At 38.6% G+C, this 27,505-nt stretch overlaps 1 protein-coding gene and 1 pseudogene across 5 annotated transcripts in view; both read left to right on the plus strand.

Annotated features, from left to right (window-relative positions):
- LOC148721943 (uncharacterized) overlaps nt 1-27,505 on the plus strand; it is a 547,091-nt pseudogene that overhangs the window by 100,591 nt on the left and 418,995 nt on the right. The window lies entirely within an intron of this gene.
- The window catches only part of LOC111333301 (nuclear pore complex protein Nup85), a 48,231-nt gene that overhangs the window by 395 nt on the left and 20,331 nt on the right, over nt 1-27,505 (plus strand). For 2 of the 4 annotated variants that reach the window (XR_015992636.1, XM_022938841.2), the window contains exons 2-19: nt 584-665; nt 1,449-1,559; nt 2,251-2,308; nt 3,005-3,075; nt 4,090-4,148; nt 4,846-4,915; nt 5,627-5,742; nt 5,847-5,933; nt 7,370-7,417; nt 8,356-8,478; nt 9,124-9,161; nt 10,057-10,150; nt 10,918-11,021; nt 12,692-12,778; nt 14,018-14,083; nt 14,419-14,469; nt 14,867-14,967; nt 22,449-22,534. Coding sequence is in view for 2 of the 4 variants with exons in the window: in XM_022938841.2 (XP_022794576.2) it covers nt 584-665; nt 1,449-1,559; nt 2,251-2,308; nt 3,005-3,075; nt 4,090-4,148; nt 4,846-4,915; nt 5,627-5,742; nt 5,847-5,933; nt 7,370-7,417; nt 8,356-8,478; nt 9,124-9,161; nt 10,057-10,150; nt 10,918-11,021; nt 12,692-12,778; nt 14,018-14,083; nt 14,419-14,469; nt 14,867-14,967; nt 22,449-22,534 (1,452 nt within the window). In the remaining 2 variants the exon portion in view is untranslated. Of the gene's footprint in view, nt 1-583; nt 666-1,116; nt 1,346-1,448; nt 1,560-2,250; nt 2,309-3,004; nt 3,076-4,089; nt 4,149-4,845; nt 4,916-5,626; nt 5,743-5,846; nt 5,934-7,369; nt 7,418-8,355; nt 8,479-9,123; nt 9,162-10,056; nt 10,151-10,917; nt 11,022-12,691; nt 12,779-14,017; nt 14,084-14,418; nt 14,470-14,866; nt 14,968-22,448; nt 22,535-27,505 lie in introns of those variants that run through there. The other 2 variants (XR_015992637.1, XM_022938842.2) reach the window with 2 other exon arrangements.

Raw genomic sequence — 27,505 nt, forward strand, 5'->3', positions numbered from 1 at the left:
AGCGAAGAAGTTCTGCTGCTCGCTTGTTAATATCTTTTCAGAAAAGGGAGTGTGTCAGATGTGTTCCCCGTTAGATCGCTTATTCATGTTTTTAAGGAGAACCTTAAAGAAAATTGTGAATGTCTTACCAGCCAAACTAGTTACTCTAAATTGTGAAAGATTTTGTGCCCGTTAAGTCATCTGATTTTGCTAACGAACATAGCACGCTTGCCTCGTGTGTGTCCGCTAAGCTTATGCCTAAAATGCACTCCACTCCAACATAAATGCTGTTTTACTGAGAAATCCATAAGAGGGTAGCCAAGGAGGAGGTCCTGATCCTGTTTCGTGCATGAATTTAAGAAAAATTCCCAAGCCAGATGTACCGTTTCTTTAAACAGCATTTCATGCATCACAATTAAATTTAAAAGGGAAAACTTCAAATCTCTGTCTACATGCCTATCCGTAAAATTCACACATTAGGTATCAATTCTGGGCATAATTATACACTGCATTTCAACTCTTTGACACCTTGTCATCACTGGCCATTCCATTGAAAAGGTGAAGCTAATTCTGATGAAGTGATCATTTTTCACCATTTGTACAGGAAATTCCAGGAGGTTGGAATCTCACTGGACACTGGGCACCAGGAAGTGGAATACTTGTTCACACATCAGATAGCCAATTAAGTAAGATTATGAATGGCATTGTTTGCCTGCACATCTGTGGTCACCTTGTGTAATGTGTCATCCTCACAAAATCAGATCAAAATTTCCAACTGTCAATAAAAGCTGATTGGAGTTGTAATTTCAGCAAGTTGTATCAACAGTCAGATACATGTAATTTACTTGTAATTATCTATACATTGTATTTCCCTGACAGCCAAATGCAAGTCACCTTTTATAAAAAAGCTGTCCTGTTTTAAATTTTTAACAAATTCCACCATCTAAGTCAAGTAGTGCTATGGTTTCAAGCGTGAGCGTGGGAAAGTTCCTGACACGGGCCAGTGTTCTTCAGCTCTGTTGGATTAATGATAGCTAACGAAATATTTTGGTAAACAAGAATCACATGATTTGACTTTGAATCACATGGCTAATCCTACCAGAAATCATGTGACCCCCCAGCAAGTTATCAAAACAGCTTGTTATCCTTGCTCACGGGGTGACTGCAGCTCCTCTTTCTTAACCAAAAAACAGTTCTAACAAACTGTCAGGAGGTGTAAAATTGTGATGGAATCTTGATCTTGTGGTTATAGCCCATCTCTGTGCACCAGTAGACTTAAACCAGGTATCATCATGGTGATACTGATGACAACAGACTCTTGCATACAGAGAACATTACTTTGTAGTCAATTATAGTGCCCTCTAAAGTAAGCAACTACATGAAAACTTTTGTACATCTAATGACATTTTTTGACTTTGTTTTAAAATTGTCGATAATTGTTTTATGATTACTTCATCTTTCCCTTTCAGGAGTTTCTCAAGAAGCTTCAGTGCACTGCCAGAATCCTGTTCTACATGAGGTCCATTGGGGAGCAGATTTTCAAAGTTTGATAACTCGCAAATTGATCAATGAAACACATGGTAATGAAATATTACTGAGATGGAGACCTTGTCTAATATTTCTGTTTGTTTACAGGGTTCGACACTAACGTTTCAACTTACCAGTCAGGTGGCTTGTGACATCTTTGATGTTACGACAATTTCAGTTTGTTTACCAGCCAAACTGGTTAGTGGAAATAAAAACCACCAGCCAAAACTGAATTTCTACTAGTCTGTGGCTAGTGGGCTACCATTAGTGTCGAGCTCTGGTTTAATAGTAGCAAGAAAAGTATTGTTTCAAATTACTATATACATGTACAACTGGTACTCTAGATCTGTTTGGGAAAAAATTTCAATTTATTGTCTTTCATAGAACTGATACTGATGATAAACAAATTAAAGTTTATTCAATAATGAGTTTTAAACATTTTTTAATCTTGCAGGGCTTGGTAACAAAATAAATATTAGGAAATTACTGTAAATTATTCAATTGTGTTAAGGATTAATTACCAATTTAAGGAGTTAGTTGATGAAATGTGACTTGAACTGTATTGCTAAATCAAATGGTTTTGGGTTAAGAATAACAAACTTATATAATTAAAATGAACAGCAGTTGTTTTAGGTTATTACCTTCTCTAGAAAATGTTGAAATAGATCTGAGAATAATGATAGATACTAAAGAAAGCCAAAATGTGTGAGCATAGAATAATTTTGTTGTATCCCTACATCCTAGCCATTTTTATGGATCTTCAGCATGTTCCTGATTCTGGAGGAACAGGGAGAAAGGCAAGGTACACTATTGGCAGTCAGTTTACTACACTTCAGGGCTCAACACTAGCTTTTCAACTTACTAGCCAAGTGGTTAGTGACATCTTAGATGTTTTTAGATGTTATGACAATTTCAGTCTGTTTACTAGCCAAACTGGCTAGTGGAAATTGAAAACCACTAGCCAAAACTACTAGTCTGTGGCTAGTGGGTTACTGTTAGTGTCGAGCTCTGCATTTTCTTACCACAAGAAAAAATTAGTGAAGAAACTTTGTCCATTATTATACAATTAATCATAACTATTACAATTTCCTAAATTGTGATTGGTGCATTAGCTGCTTTATTTTTTCCTAATTATTCTGTAGAGTTGTAATTGGACAGTTAAAGCAGCCAATTATACTAAGTCCACTTAGCTAAATCCACCAATCACTATTACTTGATTACAATAACCATAGCAATAATCACTTACCCTAGAAAACTGGAGAATTTCCAAAATGGAGGAATTTGCAAATAATTTTTTTTCCAAAATTTTAATGCTTGTGTAATGGAAATGTTTGAGTCGATCACATAGCCTATATTAGTATCCAAGTTGAAAATTTCAATAAAAAGAACGAACTCATCAATTACTTAGACTCTGTGAACTTTCTGTGATGAAAATATTTCTTCCCTGTTGGAATATTACTATATTTATACACTTGGACTATATTTTTACAATTCACAGCTTGATAAAATTCAGTAGAAGATACAGAAGTGTAGTAAGGGCATGTATCTTGGACCTGGAAGAAAAGTCTGGTATGTTACTTGTTGTTTGGTGATGAAAACCAGTGGCACCAAACAGGCAATGCAACCCTCCTTGATTACTTTATATTACTCGTGGTACTCACTGCATTTGCTTGTATAGTGTACTAGAAATTCATTTTGTTCTCTTTTGTTCTGTTACCAGATTTAGTTTGACATGATTGTTGTAGGTAGTATAGGCCATTTTACAGTTGTATACTTAGTTGCCAAGCCTTTGATTTGGGGTGAGGCTGTTCAAGGCCACCTTGTTGCAATGAAGATCAGTATCTAGTTAGTGTACTGACAATTTGAAAGTAATTACATTTGAAAAGCAGCAATGTCTGTATCATAACACAGTCACTCTTAGCCTCACTCCTGTTCAAAGGTTTGGAAACCAAGCATGCAACTGTAGAATGGACTATTCCTTGAATATTTTTCTACATGTATCTATTCTTACTCGCAGTCACTTTTTGGATAAAAAAAAATCTTGGACAAAACTGTTGTAAACTCATGATTTTCATGTAATATCATCAGACCAATTTTTTTTTTGTAGTGAAACAAAGTGTAAGTTCAATATCAGCTGCTTTTAGCACTTACAAAAAGCTGCCAAAGCTATGTGGTTGCTAACTGTTTTTACTGGTTGCCCCCATTCATTTTAGATTCAGAAACTTTACCTCTCACTGTTTCTTTATTTCATTTTCTTTAACCCTTTAAATCCCAAAAGTGATTAACATGTAACTTCTCTCTACAATACCCATACATTATACTGTAAACAGGTAGTGAGAATACTCAATTACCTAATCAGGTAGAAGCTGTTATCATGATATAACACCAAAATTAATTCTGGTGACTAATATACACAGGAATGTGTAGCAGCTCGAGGGGAGAAGTAACAATCAGATCATGGTAGTTAGGGGAGAAAGGCAAACTGTTTTCTTAATGAAAACCTCATATGACATATGCATACTCTGTCATTATGAGAGTCAATTGAAATATCTTCAATGCAACAAATTTTGCTTTATTTTTAAGATGCTAGTGAATCTCTTGGTGATTCAAGGTTCAAAGTTCCACCTTCTTCTGCTTCACAAGTATGTACATAGTGTTATACTGTACCATTAAATATGGTCAGTTTGGTCTGATTTGCATTGTAAACTTAAACATTGTACAAAGTATATCAAACATTAAAGAATGCATTTCATTACATTTTCTCACATAGAGAGATAGGAGTGAAGACTCTGTGCATTGTAAATCAAAACTGAAGCAAAGAGGTTATGGAGACATTGAATCATAAGAATCTATGCTAATTAAGATCATATTGTCAAACCATCATAAACAGTTATTGTGTTTCCTTTGAAACAACTAATTTTTTTGTTAGATGACACCCATTTAGCACTACCTAGCTTTATCATTCATTTTGGTTGTGTTTTGTCAATAAGTGTTTTTATCTCATGACTCGGGCAGTCAGAGGGCCAATAACTAAAATCAACCAATCAAAATGCTCTATTGCCGGTCAATATTCTCTCAGTATTGGACCAGGCACTGTCCCGAATGGTCCTGAATGAAACTGCACTTGTGTCCCTTTCAACTTTAGTTGTATAATAAATCTCTTATTAACCAAGCTTGCTCTGGACCGTACTGGAAGAATATCGGCCCTCGGTCTTTTTTGTATGGACCTCGCTGCACTTGGTCTGTACTGTCAAGACCTCAGGCCGATATTCTCCCAGTACGGCCCTTGCGCTTGGTTAATAAGATATATAGATTATTATTGTCTTGTTTGCTTTCCAGCGGCAGCTACTAACAGTAATAGAGACTGTCTGGCATCTCTGTGAGATACTGTTTATTGAAACATTGCCTGGTAAGAGGAGATGTAGAAGTGACTGAAATATTAAGGCCTATGAGGGAACCTCCTTTTAAAGTGCAATGTGTTTGCTCAGTTAAATAATTGAAGAATCTGCTACAAGATAGAGACTTGTTGCTCTATACATAAGTGACAGATTTAGGAATCAGCTTCGAGGTCAAGATGCCTGTGTAGGCCAGCTGTATGTAGAGTAAATTCAACTTTATCCAAAGCTAGACTCTAAAACAGATTGAGGGTGAATTAGATTGGAGACAAAGCCAAATTCAACACCTGGGCTGGGTTCTTCAAAGCTAGGTTAAGATAGCCTAGGTTTAGAGTAAAATTTGATCTCAGATGAGGAAATTCAGTTTAGTTCTTTTTGTCTACAATTTGATGATTGAGTGCTCTTTAAATAGTAGGGTATATTATCCCAAGGCAGGTTTCGAATAGAGAAATATAAAAACCTGGATGGAATTTTAACCCTGGGTTAGCACTAATCGGCCTTCTAACAACTGGGCTAAGAAGATTAACATACCATGATGCTGGTACAGAATTATGATTTCAGACTATGGGTTTCTCTTTGACTCATTCATTGCTTAAAAGGTATTTTGCACAATTTCTGCCACACTATGACACTATGATGTGAATGCAAGACTATCCACTTTTGTTTCTGAATCAAATGTTGTTGCTTAGGGAGAAAATTAACCAGCACTAATTATTCTCCATTAGGAGGAGCTGTTTTGCATCATTTGTTGGAGTGGGTTCAAAATGGGCATGCAGAGAGGTATATTAGAGAGGTACTACAACATCCACAGCCTTATGACAGCCCTTCATATTGGCCAGCTGTAAGTAATGTTTTTGCTCTTTTAACTAGAGTTATGCCCATGCATTAAAATTCCATTTTGTTGCTTGCATTTTACAAAAAGGGGCTCTCTGCTTTCCCCCTCAGATCTACTCTCTGGTTCTCCAAGGGCGTGTTAATGATGTGCGTGAGCTGCTTGCTCAGCATCCTGAAAGACAAGCAGGAGAATATGATGTTAGTATATTTTGTTTTAGCATATACCATGCCAGTGAATAGTGAATTCACCTCCAAACAGCCATGAGTTAAAATTACATGTCAAGCGTTTAATTTCTGACCATTTTCAGTATATTGAAACATCTGGTATCTGTGTGGTATATACTAAAACCAACTACAAACATAGAAAAGTGGCTTTATTATAAACACAAATGAGATACCAGGTGAGCTTTCATGCAAAAATGTGATATCTTCACACCTGAAAATAACATGTAATCTTCTCACATGAAGTGTGGTTTTCCACTGGCTGAGGGATGAAAGAAGCGGAAAACGTTTTTCCCACATCCAGCTGGGAGAATGGGTTTGAGTGTGTGGGGGGGTCTCCAGGTCACATGGCATTTCAAGGCTCAGTTCAGTTGTTTTGTTGCCTTCCACCATTGCCTGACCTTTCCCGCCCACCCACCCACCATATGTTTTTAGGGATATAGGATTTCAAGTAGTGTCTTAGTTTCAGTTATTCGTGCATGTCAGTCTTGTGTATCTAGGCTCAGTTTCAGCTGTTTTATTATTGTTGTAACCCTAATGGTTCATCATGTTGATATAATAAAGGTCGGGCTGCATGGTCGGCTTTGCATGGCTCCCAGTTGTGTGTAAGAAGTAACCCCGTTACTATGGTTACTTAATAAATCACTCCTTTCACAGCAAAAGTGAAATGGTTTGGTATTTCATTGGTGTTTTTATAATAAGTTGAATATTACATTGGTTGCTTGGAGATATGAAATTGCCCTTGTTTTGAAAATTATTTCACTCATTGGCTGAAAGCAGGGCATACTCTGGCACAGTCATGTCTTATCCTCTGTTTATGACAATTATTATTAGTGTTGTTTATGTTCCCTGTTAAATGTCACATAATACATTTAGATAGAAAAGATGGTAAATTTTGGGCTTGATTATGAATAAACTAAGAAAGATGTTATTTATTTGTCACAAGTGTTGGACAATGAAAAAAGTTAGCCTGTGTACAGGCTCACATCTGATTGAATGGGGAGCCTGTTCACAGGCTGGAAAAAAGTCTGAGTTTCCCTCAAGGGATATGAACCTTAGACCTGTGAACCCCTTGGTTTGTTGCTCTATGACTGAGAGCCATAGAGAACTCAGTGGTAGCTGAGGTTGTGCATTAGGTTTTGGGTGCACCTTGTACTGAATCACTCATTCACTCACTCCAGCATTGGACTCACAACAATTGTGGTGCCTTGTTGTCTTTTCTTTGCAATAATTCAGTCAGGCAATCAATCAATTGGTCAATTAATCAGTCACCACATGTAAGGCCATCAATCAGTTAATCTGACAGTCAGCAAATCAGTAACATAAATATACTTTTATTTATTTAGCTTCTCATGATTTGGGTATACCCAGTCCAGTACACATGTATATAATTCTTTTTTAAATTGTTTCAGGAGTTTGCAAGTATGGATGAACTTCTTCACAAAATGCCCATGTATCAGGTATGTAATGCAAAATATACACAGTTCAGTGATGACTGCATGTGAAATAACCTGAAATCAATTCACTAGATTTCAAAGAACACCCAAAAATTGTATACCTGTACACTGTAGACCAGTCAGATTTGGTTTGTGGCTCACAAAATTTCTTGGTGTTCTCCTCACATCACTGTTGAGCTATTACACTGGTAAACTGATGAGAAATACACACTATTGCTCAACTCTTCACACCCTAGCATCAGTATGCATATTCTCCATACTGTTCTCCATATGTTTCCTAAGATGCAGACAAGGAGAATTTATTTAACAATCAAGAGCCTCTTAGGTTGGTGATCATACATTGGTGAACATGTGTCATTTTGGGGTGAATTGTAAGGAGACATTAGTCACTGACACTCTTAAGGGCTTAAAGGGTCATGTAGGTGTTATCATTCCTCTTTAAGTCTTTCAAGGTACATGGTGTATGTTTAATCCCCCACTCCCCCCCCTCCCACATTATTATTCCCTCTAGCTATGGGCGCTATCATCATCATCATCATCGTCATCATCATCTTTATTTAAACACGGTAAAATACATCAGGCATTAACAGTTTAATATAGAAGCTACAACTAATTACAAAAAACTATGTATACTATGTATAAACTATGTTTATTAGTGTAATTTAAAATATTACTAACTATTACAGAAGGTAAGTTAAATTAAAGCCTGTTTTACATGAATGCTGTGTCAGAATTAATTAACAGTCATAGGAAATTAGCCAGAGATGTTGCTTGCTTGCCTAGCAGCTGAGGGAAGGCTGTTCCAGAGGATTACACCACTATAGCCAAAGCTATTTTTATAATAATTAGTACATGGCAAGGGAATAGCAAGCTATCTTACCTAATTCCCCTTTGCTTTATGTACATTTTACATCACATCTGTTACTGTTACTTTTCTGTAGTTGTACATGGGACAGAGCTTGGCAGAGTTCACCATGAAATGGAGTCATTGGCAACAGGAGTGTAAACATCGTCTAGATGATCAAACATACGCTGGAAACGCGCATTTGCAAACAATTTGTCGGGTATGATATTGATAGGAGAAAATTTCACTGCCGCATGATTTTAATAAGGTAGACACTGATAAAATTGTTAACTGAAGAATTATGAACATGTAAAGATGACAGGGTGGATAGAATGTAAGATGTGAAACCTTTTCACCCTTTCACTCCAAAAGTCTCATTAGTAATTCTCCCTACTATCTGCTAGACATTTCTTGTGGTGTGAGTTTGGAGAATTTGATATTGGATCTACTAATCATCCCATAATAATTATTGATATGACTTGTTTCTTTCTTCTCATCACTTGTCTGCTTGATATTGTGTTGATATTATTGTAAGGAGAAATTCTGTCTTGATCACTCATGAGGATTAACAAGTTAATGAGTTAAAATAATAAATAAATAATAAAAATAAATAATAATTTAGCAATGGACATTCCATTGGGTGGCTCTTCTTGTCCACTGTTCTGGATCGAATTGGAATTTGAGATGTTGGTTTTTGCGGAGGGAGGAAAACTGGAAGACCCGGAGAAATACCCTCGGAGCAAGGAAGAGAAGGCACTTACTGTAGTGGCTCAGTTGAATTCTCTAAAGTATTCGTGAATATCAGCTATGCCACTAACTTTGTGTACTAAGTTTTTAATTTCTGTTTTGTCTTGTATCTTTGCAGGTACTTTGTGGTGAAGAACAAGTATTTGATGAAATGATGTAAGTCACAAGTACAGTACCAGATGTTAACTTTTCTGTAGTGTGCAAGTTTGTCTTTCTTGCTGTTGTTACATACATGAAACGTAAAGATGTGCAATTTGATAAAATTCTACATTCGCCATGTGGATATCTAACAATTATTCACCAAAACTGAGATGAATCATTGTTAAGTATATACCATGCAGATATTAGCAAAAATTAGATTTTTTCTGTTAACACACGGAAAATGGTTGAAAGTTAGTCTTGACGTGTGCTTTTGTCTTCAGCTGCTCGGAGCTAAATGCTATTTGCTAATCGCTTCCGCATTAGCTGATAAGATCTTACAAAAAACATAAGGTGTAAAAGCTTGTTGCCTACTGTAAGAATTTGTTTTGTAGTTTGGGGATTTTCGTGTTTTTGCAGTAACAAATTTTGTTTGCTTCAAGATGATTGTAATTTCTTCTGGGAGCTAATTTTTGCGATTTTCTTCTATTCAAGCATTACGACATCAACAAGAAATGAAGTGCTAGGTTAATTTGTGATTTTTATTACTTGTTGAGCTACAGCACATTCTGCTTTTTAACAGACATTTCAGTGAATCCTATAAAATCTCGGGTAACACTTTACTGTCCTAAAGGACTAACACAACAACAAAATCAAACAAAATGCCTACCCCTACCCCATTCCCCACATACTCCTCTGAAAAATTTTTCTCTTGGGGAGGGTGGGGAGGGTTAACAAATTATACTGGGCTTTGAAAATCCGCGAAATCTATAGCTTGAAAGATTTTTATGCCACAGTAATACTGAAAGCCTGCCTATTCCCCCAGACACATCCACACACAAACCATTGGATCCACAATTTTATCATCACGCTGAACATTTTCCTTGGTTCTGTTTCATTTTTCTTGTTTCAGAGATTACTGCAAGACCTGGTACCAACTTCTTGTAGCCAAACTGTTATACTGTAACCCAGCAATCAAGTCTTTTGATTTACAGTACCACACACAGGTAAACTGCTGTGCTTAGTTGTTCAAGGCGCCGAACTGCCGTGCGAGAGGTCGAGGGTTCAAGCCCCAGACCAGACCAACACTCAAGGTCTTAAAATAACTTAGGAGAATGTGTTACCTTTGGTATGACACCCACAAATGGTTAGACGTTGTGGTCTTAATGGTTAAAGACAATAAACCGTAGGCCCCGTCTCCTGCATCTTTTCTGTACTTGTTAGCAGGGGACGCTAAGAAACCCATGCACTTCTCGCAAAGAGTAGGGAACGTAGATCTCGGTGTATACACTTTAAATCTGAATTGGGTTAGCCTATGTAAATAACGAAAAGAAATACGAATATCTGGTGGATCAGTGTGAACAAAACGTATTGTGCTATCCACCCGTCGAACAATGAGGGCTTAAAATATAAGTTACCGCTACAACCTACGCATTGGCGGATCCATGGAAGGGGTTGAGGGGATTGCAACCCCCCCCTCCCCCCTTTGAGCAGCATCTCTTTTCTGTTATTTTGTTTGATTCTTCCTAAAATAATAAATGAAATGGCTTTTTTACGAAGTTGTTTCACTTCCATCGGACCCCCTTAGGAGCTCGCGCCAGAGGAACGGGGCCGTCACTCGCCCTCCACACCATTGGCGTTGAAGGTTACTTCAATAGTGTACGACCCCCCCCCCCCCCTTTCAGAAATTCCTAGATCCTCCCCTGCTACGTGAATGTTTTGTTTTTTTCTTTCACCTGTAGTCAGTAATGGATTTGATGTTGTTCTCTGTAAGGCTTGCATCGACAAGTTTGAAGGAAATGGAAGTTTGCACAGTTTTGACAGAATCCTGCTGTCAGCTTTTGAGTTTGATGTGTACGATGTGATCAAGAAAAGCAGGTATTTGTCACAGCGCCGTTGTTTACTTTGGTTATCAAGGGTGTACTTTTCTGAATGGCAGCTATTAAATCCAGCACTGCTCTTTCTGGATATGATTGCATAGGTTTCAATAACTTATTCATGAGCAGCAGCCGATGGTGTTATTGGCGGTTGTGCCGTTAGGCGAAACCCAAACACAAAAGCCTGCTCGCAGGCTCAACAGACGGCCGTGAGAAGTCTTATAGGAGGGTGATACACCGCTGGTAACTTGCTTTTTTTGAAACCCCTGGATTTGCTGGCCTAAATTGTTATTGAATGTGGGAATTATGTTGACTTTAAAGTTGACGTTACACAGACTGCAATGAAAAATTGTCAACTACTTGTGAAAAAGTTTCGTGGCTGGTATTACGCGGCGTTTCGTCGCGGGCAGGAGACTCATCAGATACTTTTCGAAAATTTCCAGCGAACTCTTGGAGCATCGCACTCAAAGTCCCGTTCGCAAAATCAAGATGTGAGCAGTCTGGCCCTCCATCGCAGAAGGATTACTAACCGCACGTTCACGAGTTACAATATAAACGGTGAAAAATGGTCGAACAAATGTGAAAAAATTTCGTGGCTGGTATGACGCGGCGTTTCGTCTCGGGCAAGAGACACACACTGATTTTTAATGCCGATTTTAACGTAGATTACACTCCATTTTAAACGAGAAAACTTTTTGCACGATGATGGTTGTGAAATCTCTTTCCAATAACCGTTTAGTGTCTGTTTTGCTGATTTGTGCTGAATAATTTGTTATTTCTTTCTTTGCCAATGAAAACTTACATGTTGATCGTGAGCTTGAGATTTCTATCGCGTGGTAAAGTCCGAACAGATATCGAGAGAGAGTGATTAAATGATTTCAGTTTAATTCTATTAGCGGTTCAAAAATTAACGAAGCGTCACGTTTTTATTTAATTTTGTTTTCAACCGCATCCTGTTAGGCTCCCCACTCGAGCCACGATCTATCACGGATTAGATAGCGCAATAGGGACCTTAAGCAGTCAGGACGGCAACGTTAAGGAAGACGTCGATTAAAAGAATGAATTTCTAATTTAATTAGAATTTCGAAAATGGCTGCATGCGTTTACCTTCTCATACGGCGCCACAACTCAACCTCAGCATTACGTATAAAAGTAGCGTTGAGTTCCAAATGGAAATGAAACTAATTTGCCGTCGCGGTTTCGGTTCGCAGACAACGCAAATTTTGGTGATTTCACCTTGTTGTTTTGCAAAGGAAGGCTAATAAGAAATGCACGTGCTGAGCTATCGTTCTGCCAATTACATCTTTTTTTTTTCCCGCGTTCTCGTTGCTGTCGCCGTCGTGGTTTGCTTAAGGTCCCTAATAGTAAGTCGCGTAGCCATTCAGATTGCAGCATCCGTTGCAGTACGCATGTAGAGTTCTACTCATGCATGGTGTTATAAAATTAATTTTTGTAGACGTAAATATAAATGTAAGGCTTGCTTTATTCAATATCACACTCATCAACACAAGGACAGGGCTTTGCTAAAGCTCGAGTCTTGCGCAATATGAAAATATTGCATGTCTGCGGGCTGTCAGTGTGTTTGAAGAAGAACCGTGTGTTTGGCACTTTGTCCTTCGCTATTGTCTAGACTGTCAACCTACTTTTGAGCAATACTTTATTTGTCTGCAGCGAGGCTCTTGGAAACTGGTGGTTTGTTGCCCATCTGACTGACTTACTTCATCACTGTGGACAGCTGGATTCTCCTCACGTCATCAGGTTTGGAGAGAAATTTGTAATTTCTTGACTACAGATAGTGTAAAAGAAGTTATGTTAGGCCTGTGTATGTGGTGCGGAAAGATTCCGAGGAGTTCACAGGGTTTGAACTGAACTGAGTTTTGGAGCTAAATTGTGGTTGTGAGGCATGTCACGAAAAGTATTTTTCAACTTTATTATAAATCTTTGTGTGATGCGTTTGTAAATTTTGATTGTAAAAAGATCTTGGCAGGAATCTATACAATTAATAGGCCTCACAAAGCATTACAAACCAACATTCTGACCATGTCTCCGTTGGCTTGATAGCTCAGTTGGTCAAAGCGCAGCGCCTGGCACAGCGGTCAAACGCAGGGCATGCGCAAGCGGACCAATTTTGAGCGCCCATGTGCCAATTTCCCGTCAAAAATTTTTAAGAAAAATAAAGGAAACAACCGCTATCGCAAAATGAGTGAAAGAAAATTGAGACGTTCGTAGAAAACTGTAAAAGGAAACAAAAGTAGTGAAATGAGAAACTCGAGACTTTGAAGACAAAGGTTATTCAAGTAGGGATATCCTGATGATTTACTATTGTGTTTTGAACTTTACCACTAAAGTTATACCCTTCTAAAACACCGCGACCTAGTTGGTTGTGTGGTTGTTCCTAACTTTTGTGAGACAACTTGGGTCTGATAGCCTGAAAGCACGCCAGATAGTCATTACAACGTTTGCAAATCTGCAAACGTCTTAATGCTGTGTTCGTACCACTTGAATAGTATCACAGGGCAGTCGTGGGTTCGTATCCAATTCATACCTAATTTGTAAGGCCTAATTTTAACTGTCGGAAATATTTATCGTCCTACAAAATCTTAATACCGCCGTATAATATTATTTTCATAAACTTCGTTTGAGTTGATATCTTTATGCTGTTTTGTTAACAGTTTGTGTTACATTGCTTGAAGGAGTGATCTAATTATTTAATTGCAATACGAGGTTTGAAAAACCAGGTGAAATTGCCATGCGCAGAGCTGATTTTATGACGTTTTTTACGCTATTCATCTACTCAGGATTTCACTGAAATGCTCTTGACCACATGAATCAGGAAGTGCCGAGAATTCTTCTAATATACCAGCCATGATATTAAAACCACATGCGGAGACATATCACGTTGTTTTCGCAGCCCTGAGAGGCAGTTCTAGTTTTATTACATGTACACGTAGTGATGTAATTACGTCCTTAATTTATTGTGATATTACCTGTTGTCAGCCACAGTATAAGTCTGAGGGAGTTCCTAATCCTAGAGTATGCCGCCAGCCTCATGTCGCATCACAGGTGAGATACTCGATTTATTTTATCTTGGAGAAGAAAACAAACCTCTTCTGGTTTTTTCTAAGTTTTTCAAGTAAGTAAGTTGGGTTTTTCACCAGTCATGTCTTATTTCAGGGTTGGTGCTAGTCACTGTATGTCTCGTGCTATCAAACTGGTGAAAGAGGAAACTTTATTATCTAAATTGCTAATCGGTACATTGAAAAAAACATTTTGTTTTAGCTATAGGTTGTTTTCTATGAGCGGCATGTTAGCCCAACATGCAATTTTGCATTGACTGAGTGCAAGATTACTGATTGTTTAGCTTGAATCATGGCTCTAATTTATTATCCTTGTTGAAGCCTTTGGAGGGTTGCAGTGGACTACCTTTTGCATTGTCCAGTTTACGGAAGGTAAGCTTCTTAATCACATTTACTTTCGTTTGGTTTTCGTAAAGCTCTTCAGGTGATTTTCATTGCTCTGTGATTCATTTAAACTTCACTCATACAACTTTTAAAGAAAGAAATTTCATTTGACCCTTAAAATCAAATAAAGCAATGATCCTGGCAGGAAGCTGCAATTTTAGCAATTGCAGAAAAGAAGTCTGGAAATAATCATGCTTCGAACTTGTGCCTCCCAGATACTAGTTGCGCTTTCCTATCAACAGAGCTGAGATGAGTTATATGCTGGATTTTTGTCACGCCAAGACAAAGTTGTCCATTTCTTAGCTAGATCAAACGCGCTTGTCTAATCATTGTTTATTATTGGTAATTATTATCATTATAATCAATTCGATTATTACAATTGTAGGGCACACCTTGAAGAGTACATTGAGCATCTACCTCTTGAGACAGACAAGAAAGCCATGAAAGTGCTCAGGTTGTGCGAAGACGTGGAAATGCTTGCACAAGGTATGAAACTTAAGCCAGGCTACAGCATAATTTTTGTAGTAGTGACGGGGAGGCTCATCCTAAAATACGTTTTTTATGTTTATCTTCAATTCTCAACTAACTTGATTTTCACCTCTCACTTAACGTGATGCTTTTGGAAAATTCTAAATTGTGGCTGCAATCGACCTTCTAGATTGGGCTGGCCACCACTGGTTGCAAAAATAAAATGATGTTAAGATGAAATTAAGCAGAATTGGATTAGCACTCAAAAATGGCTCTTCTGAATGCTAAGATCACGGTTTCGTGAATAACAACCCCTTGGCTCAAGGACGTGAAATAAAGATTATATCGAAGATAGTTTCAGTCGTCATGAAAGTTTGCTTGTGAAAATTTAGTTTCACCAAAGTGTTGACCAAGAGTTTCTCGCATAATTTATATTCTTGGATAAATATTAGAGGTGAGACAGTGTAGATGCTTATTGAAAACTCCTTGGAAACGCATCCAACTTTGACGAAAACCATATATAGTATGCGGTTCTTTGGTTGCAAACCCTACAGTATTTGAATCTGAAATTGATTCAAGCCTTCCATTACAAACATATTTCCAACGGAAACACAATGTTTCAATAGCATCGTGAAAGAATGACACAGGGCAAAGAATGAGGGCTTACAAGGCAGTGGCACATGAGCTCTAAACGGGGGAGAGGTCTTTCAAAGGAGGGACTCATGAGAAACGTAAGCTTTGAACGCGGGGGGGCGGGGGAGTTGTTAGAGAAGAGGGCGTATGAGAACTTAAAAGCTCTTAGCTGAGCAGTCTTAAGCTCTTTACCTGGGAGAGGAGGTGGTGTCAAAAAGGAGTCTTGTGAGAAACTCTAAACTCTTCGTCTTCGTCTGGTGGTGGTGGGGGGGGGGGTGCTGTCAGAGAGGATCTTATAAGAGATTTTGAGCTCTTCACATGGGAGGGGGGATGTCAGAGAGAGAGAAGGGACCTAAAGCAACCGCGACGGCGACGGCGACGGCAACGAGGACGTGGAAAAACAAGAGATCTAATTGGCGGAACAATAGCTCAGCACGTGCGTTGTGGAAGTTCGTACATTTAGCCGTCCTATGCAAAACAACAACGTGAACTCGCCAAAATTTGCGTCGTCTGCGAACCGAAACCGCGACGGCAAAATAATTTAATTTCCATTTGGAACTCAACGCTACTTCTATACGTCATGCTGAAGTTGAGCTGTGGCGCCTTACGAGACAGTAAGCTCATGCAGCCACTTTTGAAATTCTGACTAAGAGTAGAAATTCATTTTTTAATCGAAGTCTTCCATGGCGTTGCCGTCCTGACTGCTTAAGGTCTCTAGAGTCTTATGGAAAACGATAAGTTAGATACGGGGTTAACGAGGTACTTGAAGTTCTAAACAGGAATATCAGAGAGGGGTTTGTACGAGTGTAAACGGTGGACGATAGAAAGAGGAGAATGTCCAAAACGCGAACAGTTTGATGAGATTACAGACTGCAAAACATAGGACGGCTGTGACACAAGAAAAAAATTGCTAAACATTCTTAAGATATTCAGGCTAGGATGGTAGCAGCAGTTAGAATATACACGGAGCTTGGCAGGAAAAGGAAAAATATTATAGCGAAACATTCTCAAAACTACGCATCAACCAAAAAAGAACGGTCCTCAAAATGGACTTTCAGTAAAAAAAAAGAAAACAGTAACTAACGTAGTGATAGTGTAGAGGCCACAGTAATGAGCCGCAACTTAATTTGAGTAGTTAGCACCATGGGACATTGCAAAACAACCATGACCCCGTTTAACATTCTTCTCGGTATATGATTATGAGCATGCAACCTTGAATTTAACATTGGGCTCAGGTCACAGAAATTAAGGAAAAAACAACTCGGACGGTGAGCACAATAGAACATTGCTAAACATGAAATTAGTTGTTTGGTTACCAGAGCAATGTTAGAACTACTGTTCACCCAACCCAATGTGAAATCGCAAAACAACCTTTTCAATAAAGGCGTAGGTCACCTTAATTAACAATATATTCGATAACTTTGTGAGCACAATAGCTAATTACTTAAAAATTAGCCGTCTGGTTATGAAGGCAGAAACAGGAACTCTTGATAAACACGCTGGAAAGGAAATGACAAAACAACTTTGGAAGTAAGGACTGGGCATATAGGACTGGACGTATTCATTTCTTAAACCGCAGTTCACATCTATGATTTTCATATATTCACAGCCATTAATTCATCACTTCACGGGTGTACTACGAACTAACATAATAACTAGCTCCCAGTTGGCTTGCTAGCTTAGTAGGTAAAGCAATGCATCGGTTTCGCAGAGGTTATGGGTTCAAATCACGTAAAGTGCTGAGTTTCTTTTCAAGCCTTATTTTGACTACTGCTTTAGTAGTGTTCGTTACGGCGAAGATCGCTGTTATATTCATTTCTTAAACCGCAGTTCAAATATATGATTTTCATATATTCACAGTCATTGAATACGCGTAGTTAACACAAAAGGAAATTAAGGGAAAAAAACAACACTTAGGCAGTCAGCACAATAGAACTTTGCAAAACATCAAATTACTTGTTTGGTTACCAGAGCAATGATGAGAACGAGTGCTCACTGAATTCAATGTGAAATTGAAAAACAACCATTAATTAAAGACTGGGCGTAGCTCACTTTAATTAAATAGATATTTGAGCACAATAGCTAATTACTTTAAAATTGAAGGCGGAAATAGGAACTCTTGATAAACACGCTGGAAAGGAAAAGACAAAACAACTTTAAACGTAAAGACTGGGCGTAGGACTGGGCGTAGGCCTGGGCGTAGGACTGGGCGTAGGACTGGGCGTAGGACTGGGCGTAGGACTGGGCGTAGGCCTGGGCGTAGGCCTGGGCGTAGGCCTGGGCGTAGGACTGGGCGTAGGACTGGGCGTAGGTCAGAGTTATTAAGAGCGAAGTGAATACGCGTAGTTAACACAACAGTATATTGCAAAACACTCGGAAATTGGTCGTTTTGGTACGAGAATAGTCATTAGAATTATGGTTCAGTAAAGTATAAATTGAAAAACAATCTTCAAATAAAGACTGGGCGTAGATCGAAGGGGAATTACATAGTTAACACAAAAGAATATTGGAAAACACTTGCAAATTAGTCGTTCCGGTACAAAAACAATAATTAGAACTATGGTTCCACACAGAATTAATTGAAAAACAACATTGAAATAAAGAAGGGGTGTAGGCGACAATAATTAGCCTGAATTCAAATGACGCAGGTAGCACTAAAGCTATGAGAACTCTTGAAAAACACGGTGGAAATGGAAAACACAACTGTGAAATAAACTAATAAAGGCTGATAGTTTCTAAAGAAACTGTTTGGGGCTGCGTCGGTGGGGGTAACGAAATAATTTGAATATATCAACAAAGTTGAAATGGTAAATTGGCCACCGTTACGATTATAAAAGCTGACGTTTCGAGCGTTAGCCCTTCGTCGGAGCGAATAGAGGAATTGTGGGTTGTGTGTGCTTTTAAAGGCAGAAATAACGTAGCTCCATTGTCTGCCTTTAAAAGCACACACAACCCACAATTCCTCTATTCACTCCGACGAAGGGCTAACGCTCGAAACGTCAGCTTTTGTAATCATTACGGTGGCCAATTTACCATTTCAACTTTGTTGATATATTCAAATTAGTGAAATAAACTGGGCGTAGGTCAGAAAAATTGAGTGCGAATTAAATGACTTAGTTAAGAAAACGTTGCAAAACATCTCAAATTAGTCGTTTATTTCAGTTATTGGAACTCGCGTTCAACAAATTTCCAAGCTGGAAAAACAACCTTGAATTGAAGACTGAGCGTCGGTCAGGGTAATTAAGAAATAATTAAATAACACAGTTGGCACAACAGAACGTTGCAAAACATCTCCAAATAGTCGTTTCGGTAGGAGAACAGTTAATGGAACTCATCTTCGACACATTTTCAAATTGAAAAACAACCTTGTAATAACAACCTTGTAATAACAACCTTGTAATAACAACTCGGTGGAGGCGATAGTGATTGGCGGCAAATTAAACGTCGTAGCTACCATAAAAGAACATAGCTATACATCTCAAATCGGTCGTATCGTTACGAGAACTCTAATTAGAACTCTTGATACACACGGTTTTGATAAAAGAAAATGGAATTAAAGATTAGGTGTAGGTTGCAGCAGTTAATTACAAATAAACTTACGCAGCCAGCAAAGTTGAAAATTACAAAACATTTACCAATACAAACACAGTTTGAATAATAAAAAAATAGACAACGATTGGTCGTAGGTTGCAGCAATTAATTACAAATTAACTTAGGCAACCAGCGGAATAGGTCATTGAAATAATTTTTTGCCGGTTACGAACGCTGTCATAAAACCTTTGAAATATGATCCTTTTCTCCTCCTTCGGTGTATTTTCTCTTTAGCGTCATAGAAAAAGTTCAACAATGAGTTTGAAATTAGATATTATGTAATGTATACACTTGTCCACTGAGGACATTCTCAGTTTCTTAACTACTTCAACTGACTTTACAAGGCATTTGACGTCAGTTGTCTTGCTGTTCATTTTATTATGTGTGTCGAATGGCTCAAACCACAAAATATTCGTTAACATTACAGAAAAAGTACAACAGTTAAGCTGAGCTTAAAAGTAACTCATAGATTTGTCCATTGATGACATTCTCAGTTTCATAATTACTTCTCCTGACTTTGCAAGGCGTTCCTCGTCAGTCCTCCAAAGTGTCCATTTGAGTCTGCGTCCCGAAGTTCTTAAACAATAGTTCGTAGAAATCCAGAGGTTTGAAAATATCCAGGTATACATTGCCAGAAATTTGGGACAATATGGCGGAGGCGGTTCTCGTGTTACAAACAAAATGACGCGGCAACAGTATAAGAAAATGTATAGGAAAAGATTGTTTTTTCAAAATAGCTGTCTAAGAATGGGATATTCTTTCGTTGCGTTCTTGGAAATGCAGCCTGCATCGGTTAAAGCTTCCATCGCTACGAAAAAGAAATACTCAAATTCAAGCCTACCTTTTCTCAAGGTATACGAGTAAGCTCATCATTCTGACTCTATTTTCCCATACAAACTCTTAAAATCTGTTTCGACTAGGTGTTACAATTCTTTTGTCGTGGGAACAACCTTGTGAAGATTCGCAACTGCGTAGATCGATATCCATTCTGCAGAAGTTTGCTCAACTAAATCGCTCGTAAACGGTCGAATATGTTGGCCCACAAATTTTCCTCAAGCCAGGAAACTCTTCGTATTTTCACAGAGCTCAAAAGCCAAATACGCCATTTTTAAATACCCCAATTTTAGGAAGGAAGAACACGAAAGATACAAGTCCCAGTAACTGCCCAATTTTGCCGCCATTTTCCTTGTTTTGACGTCTTCTTTTGGCATTCTGGGATAGAAAGGTACCAGGCCTTTCTCTCGTGGGGTTGTACGAAAATAGAAAGTTACGTGTTCACTTCACTTCCACCGCCGCCATATTTAATTGTCTGTAATACGATATACCGCTGCCATTTCGTAACGGGCTCGAAATGTCCCCGATTTCTGGTGATGGAGATTGCTGTTTTTCAGTTGTCAATGAAAACATAGCCTCCTGCACATCGTTGCGAAGGTACTGAAATATCTCTTCCGGCCCTGTTATCTCGGGATCTGATTGACCGTATTTCCGCGTTCTCTTTGGGCGTTTCTTCTCTATATACTTAGACACCGCTTTTTATCCAGTTGCACTCATTTTCCACCACTTTGGTAAAATATTGAAATGTTGGTTCAAAATGTCTCGTAATTAGTACTCATGAAATTGGCAAACATTATGGAGCACCGGGTATATGTGTTACTATTGCCAGCACCAACGCACCAATCAAAAACTTCCTTTTGATAATAGGAATAACTCTTTAACTCCCATGAGTAACCAGGACAGAATTTCTTCTTACAATATTAACACAATATCCAGCAGAAAAGTGATGACAATAAAAAAAAAAAACTATAAAGTAGGGAATTTGTAGTTGATCCAAAACCAAATTCTCCAAACTAATATCATAAGCATTGAATGTTAGTCAGTTAGGAGGATTACTATTGAGATCTCGGGAGTGAACGGGTCAAGAGCGAATACTTAGAATATCCAATTGTCGGTAAAGTGCGGTGAATAACAAGGAGCAAATTATGCTTGAAAAACAGTTCTTAACTAATCCGTTGATTCTTTCATATCTAGGAAGTTAATTGGAAAGTATCTCCAAATAAGGTATGGTCCGGAAATTAACCGGACTTGATAAACAACACTGAACTGTAAACAGCCGTGAGCCTGGGAGGGGCCAAGAAAAGAGGAAAAAACTCAGAGACAACTTCGGCATTCACATCAATTGGAAAACAACGCTCGATTGTATTTAAGGCCATATTTAAAGCGGAAAAAAAAAGAAAGATATTATGAGTTAAGGTTTTAAATTAGAAAAAGCCTCCGTGTTCATGAAAATGTAGACATGGTTTGGTAAGGTTCAGGGTTAGGATTGATTGGCAATTGGTTTTGTGTTAGCGGAAATACATTTAAAATCACGGTTCGTTATGGGGAAGAACTTTCCAAGGTATTTACATTTTTTTAAAGAGATATCAATAGTATTCAACTGTACGTAGCCTTTCCAAATTTGGGTTTCTTTGCTTAGTTTTAGTTGTTAATAGGATGGAATCAACGGAAAATCTTCAGTAAAATTATAATTCAATGACAAATAGAATTCTCTTAAACCTGTTTGGAGCGCTTCAGTTCAAGTAAGCATTAATTTTTTGGAGTTTACTCCACGGTAAACCTATCGCGCTACAAGTCTAGAAAGTTATTCGAGTAAACGTAGAAATGGAATTCTCAAAACTAATTTGGGAAAGTCTGGGTTCAAGTCAGCAAATTGCTTAAAAGTAGTAGCAATTTCATTTCGTTCTCCTTTGCTATTTGACTTAGTTCATTTCAATTGATTTTGCCGAGTATTAATCGCTTTTCAATGAAGGGAAGAATGATAATTGAATAGCCCATTTGCGAATTACCCTTGGCCTCATTTTCAAAACGAGTCCTCGTGCTCAACCATTTTTGTGAAAATGAGTTTAATTTGCATGTGAATAGAAACTTATTATCATGGAAGAGGATTAGTGCGAGGACTCGTTTTGAAAATGAGGCCAAGGGTAATTTGCAAATGGGCTATTATCGAACGCGTGGACGGGCGCACAGGCGGACTTAAGTCATGAAGTCATGGCCAAATTTCTTGCCTTGATGTGTTACCAAATTTACTTGGCGATGGGGCTACGCTGTGCGTGCGCTTTTCGCGCCGTGTGAGCTCCGCTGTTTACGAGCGATTGTTAACTTGAGACGTGATGTTATGCAAAACAGGTGTTTGTCGTTAAACCTCCTGGACGAATGTTAATGAGAAGTGTTACGTTGTAGTTTTTAATATATGTTTTATTTTATCTGTTTTCTTTTAGCTCAGTCCATTTGTAAGACTATGAGCATGAACGCATTGAGGAATGGGAGACTGGGAGCTGCTTTGGCTTGGTGTCTCAGATCAAAGGTAAGGACTCCTAGTTAAAATGTTAAAGTATGCTAACAAATTAAACTAAAAAGGCTGGTTCTTAAGCTCTTACTAAGGCCTCGGAGTTAGACAATTAATGGATTGTTTGAAGTTAATTATGAGCCGTCTTGTCTCTTTTTAAAAAGGTTACCTAAATTTGATACACTGTTTTTCTGAAAAAAGCTAAACTTTGATCAAAAAACCTGCCGGGGTGCTCCAAGAGATTTTGCAAAATGCAACGCAAGCCCTCCTCTTTCCCCAACACGACTCCATCCAACAGTTATCAATCCAAAGAGTCACATTTGATTTAGTAGACAAATAGCAGTGGGTTATATTCAGATTGGCGAATAAACGAACAATATGTCGCATTTCGTTTAAGTTTCTTACAGCAGTTTCGAGTGGGATAGTCAACTGCTTGCATATTCCACACAAGGAGGGTTTACTCAGGTGTAATTGTTGGTCATGCTTCTTTAAGATCTAGTTTTACCTTTTTGTTTAAACTACATGTCGACAGCTTCGCGGAGGGTTGTTCTTACTTATGTATTTTACTATCACTTCCTAAATCAGTTCTCTCTATTATCTCCCCTATCAGCTCAAGCATTTCGGTGTTAAATCACACATCACACGTGATATTTTCCGTAGTATTTAACACTTGTTTGTTTGACATGATATTGATATCGTCCCCCTAGAAACTGTTTACGAGGGTAGTCTTTAGTCTCAGCACACCGAGCTGCGACCGTTTTGTTCACCATGGATATTAAAACTTTTGCGACATCATTTACAGCAAGTCTCTAACTTAACCTGTGTTTAACGGTCACGAAGTCAGCCGTAATATTATTCCGTAGTATTTAACACTTGTTTGTTTGACATTATATTGATATCGTCCCCCCCAGAAACTGTTTTCGAGGGTAGTCTTTAGTCTCAGCACACCGAGCTGCGACCGTTTTGTTCACCATGGATATTAAAACTTTTGCGACATCATTTACAGCAAGTCTCTAACTTAACCTGTGTTTAACGGTCACGAAGTCAGCCGTAATATTATTCCGTAGTATTTAACACTTGTTTGTTTGACATTGTATTGATATCGTCCCCCCCAGAAACTGTTTTCGAGGGTAGTCTTTAGTCTCAGCACACCGAGCTGCGACCGTTTTGTTCACCATGGATATTAAAACTTTTGCGACATCATTTACAGCAAGTCTCTAACTTAACTTGTGTTTATAGGTCACGAAGTCAGCCTTAATATTATTACTTATTATTATAGGGCAAGTTTGTCTTGAGGTAAATCCGAGCGTTTGATTGGTTTTTTTCTTGGTCAGGAGTTTACCATACGGACCGTTTCCACAGAAATATAAGCGGTGTAATTTTGTTTGCGAAAGCCAGCAAATTCAAAATAAGCAAATTTGGTCCAAGTACCATATAGTAAACTACTTACGAACCTCGTTTACTCAAGCGGTACTGCAAAATACATTGGCCCTAAATCGTTTTTTTATATGGATGTTGCTGCGCTCGGTCCACACTGCTAAGACCACGGGCCAATATTCCTTAATGCGGCCCTCATGCTTGGCTAGTAAGAAGTTAGTACTCATGGTCTATGGTCGAGGGGGAAATTCCCGAAAAAGCCTCAAAAAGGCGCTGCGTATCACCTCCACTATACAAAAGGTTAAACATGGAATCATCATAGGCTGATACTTGGAGATCATCGCTACGTCACTCATAGTCACAAATTGTAGAGTCAGTGTCTTGCTGTATACTGGTTTTCAAGGGGGTGGGGATGCTTTGGATGTACTAATATTGATGGGTTCAAGAACGTTATTCGAAATATCTCTGGAACTACTCTACCAAATATTATAAATTTTAATGGGGGAGGGGAGTAACTTTTGCAGTTACTTAATGTGGGACAATTGCACTCGGTTAAGTTGTTATCTTCGCAGTGGTTGCTAAAATAAAACGTAGTTTTTGTGAAAATAGTTATAAAACCATGTAGATTACTTTTCTTATCAATTTGCGTTAAAAGAGAACGTTCGTTATCATTTTGGGTCAATTGTTGATGTTTTGTTTCTACTTCTCTTAATTTATACTGAAAAGAATAAACGGCAAATGTTGCTGGCTCGAAATTTACAAAGTCCATTTGAGAAATATGTTTAAAAAAAAGACAATTGAAAAATACTCATTTTCACATTTGAGGTTGGTAAACATGTCGAATTTCTATAAGCCAACCATTTTCCAATCTCTTACATTAAAGGTAGATGACAAAATAGTCAGTTAATTACATGAGATTATTGACATCGTACCTGACTTCATCTGCTGTCGTACCAGCCTTACATGCGGGAGCGTTAAGTCAGCTTATGAGTGCCTCAGCAGATCGAACAACTTCTTGGTACTTGTTCTTCCAAGTCCTATAAATGGGAGAACGCAAGATTATCAGGTTGATCTTGTTCATTAGATTTGAGATAAAGCTGTTCCATTTTTAATGAGGCTGGCGTGACTGTACTTGATAACTTAATCCACACCATCGCAGCTATTCTTCCTAAGTGGGAGAGTTGTGGCCTGGAAGTACTCGTTGGCAAGCTCTCCAAAAGTTGTTGAACCCACATTCCTCCTCATCTGCACCTTAGCCATGCCGTCTGTAATGAAGTTGATAGTTTAGCAGTGCAATGCACATGAAGTCTTAGCTGAAATATAACTTCTTCTCCATGGTACCTTATAGCTTGCTCTTTGTTGTCTTTCTCAGACACGCCAGTGTGCCAAAGTGCAAGGAATGGAGGACAATTCGTACTTCAGAACCTCTCTGAGTTTTATATCTCTAGATCTTGACACAATAAGCATTCGAGCAGGCGAATTCCTGTCCGCGCTAACTGTTAGGAGTTTGGTTCCCCGATCGACTAATAAACTTCTTGTGATTGGGAATTCTTGTCAGAGTACATTGACCCCCTGATCGACCAACAAACTTCTTGCGATTGGGAGCCCTTATCAGAGCACATTGGTTCCCAATCGACCAACAAACTTCTTGCGATTGGAAGCTCTTGTCAGAGCGCACTGACCCCTTGATCGACCAACAAACTTCTCGTGATCGGGAGCTCTTATCAGAGCACATTGGTTCCCCGATCGACCAACAAACTTCTTGCGATCGGGAGCTCTTATCAGAGCGCATTGACTTCCCGATCGACCAACGAAGTAATGATTATGGCATGTTGACTGGGTGATTACCTCTCGTAAACTCTCTAGTTGGTACATGTCTATGATGTAAACTGGAAGCCGACGGGAGTAATTAGTCACATCCATAGGGTTAAAGTGGGTATATATATCAGCTGGTACCTCAAGAGGTATGTCTCAGTGTCCTTCTCACTCTGCTCTGATGAACTTTAGAAAAAGACGCACCATGTTTATGTTGCTCTCCCAAAGACTTGAATTGTAGAGACGAACTCTTGTTTCTTCAATCTGCTGAACAGGAGACGAAGTACGTTCGATGTATCATATAGCAGAAGATATGTATCTCTCCTCTCTCCAGTGGTAGATGCCGCCTTGTATGTGCGGATATCCTAGTCAATGATATCAGAACTTGCTTCTTCTCTAATGTCCAAGCACAGAATGCTTTCCACTGCAACAGTATGCAAAGCTTCCATCAAAAACTTATGTGCTCTAACTCCGCGGGTGAATGATTTTCCAATATTGTTCATTATAACCCACCCATTAATTTTGGCGCGATTTTATTGGTTACTTTACGTCACGTGGTGCAAAATCACAGGACAGTTATCAAGCAATAACCCCCGTCCGCGTCGATATTTGTCCTCCGAGTTTTTCCGTGAAAAAGAAACATAGTCAACACAAGAGTTACAACTTTTCCGTTCTCCTAATTACACGGAAGGAAACCAAACTCGTTTTTTTTTTTTTTTTTTGCTTGCTTGCGTCAATCGCGCGCATTCGCCATCAGATCACAATTGGCTTTTTTACTGTGTTTACGCGCAGTTTAATTGCGATGTGAAAATTAATGGGAGGATTATAAAATAGATAAACCCCGTTCTGGCTTGCTGGTATGTCGGCTGATAATGTCCTTGGCTGAGAGATTGTCCTCTAAATTTCATATTTGCCCTCGAAGCTTCGCTTCTCGGCCAAATATTCATTTTTTGGACAATCTCTCAGCCGCGGACATCATCAACCGACGTACCAGCCGCCCGAAGGGGTTTATTTACTAAATAATAGCCATAAAGACCGCGTTCTGTGAATATATCTTCTATGCCACTTTCCTGAAGTTTCTTGGCCATTGCAGCTGCAAAGTTTAATGCCATATGAAATCCTCCGAATAAATCATCATGTTCTGAGACTCTCCAGGGTATATCCGCTGAATTTCTTTTGCCGTTGTATACAAAGCAAAATCATGGTAAGGTATTTTTCGAGTGAACAACATCTGCCATTTATTCTTTGAAGCGTTTTTTACAATATTTTACAAAATCACGATTATTTTTCGTTTTTTCAGCAACCGTTACCTTGGTGACGGTTAACCGATCAACCGAAATTAACACATAGTAAGGGACTGCCAAGGTTACATCATCAATCCAATATTTTTTTATTTGGTTGAGCAGTTCTGGATATATTGCTGAAAAGCTCCTATCACATAAATATTGGTGCTTCCAAAGGCACCTCACCGCCTTAAATGACAAGTCATTAACCCCACAATTTGAGACTACACCTAACGATGATATCTGTTTATCAGGCTATCATAATCTCATGTCATAGCATTTGAGTAACGGGATTGCTACGAGGTCGACTTTTTAAGGCTTCTCCTCCTCGACCACTAAAGTTAAAGTGGGATGAACTTTTTCTTGAAATATTCTCTTGGCTCTTTAATTTTGTATGATTTCCCACTTTTGCCTTGCTTTTCCGCCTATGAAGTCTCCATTATATTGCCTGAACCTTCAAAATTCACTGGGAAAGTTGATTAGCGGTTTTTTGTGTGATGTTTTTTTGCGCAGA

This window comes from Stylophora pistillata, chromosome 10 (assembly GCF_964205215.1).
Source record: "Stylophora pistillata chromosome 10, jaStyPist1.2, whole genome shotgun sequence".
Classification (NCBI taxonomy): Eukaryota; Metazoa; Cnidaria; class Anthozoa; order Scleractinia; family Pocilloporidae; genus Stylophora; species Stylophora pistillata.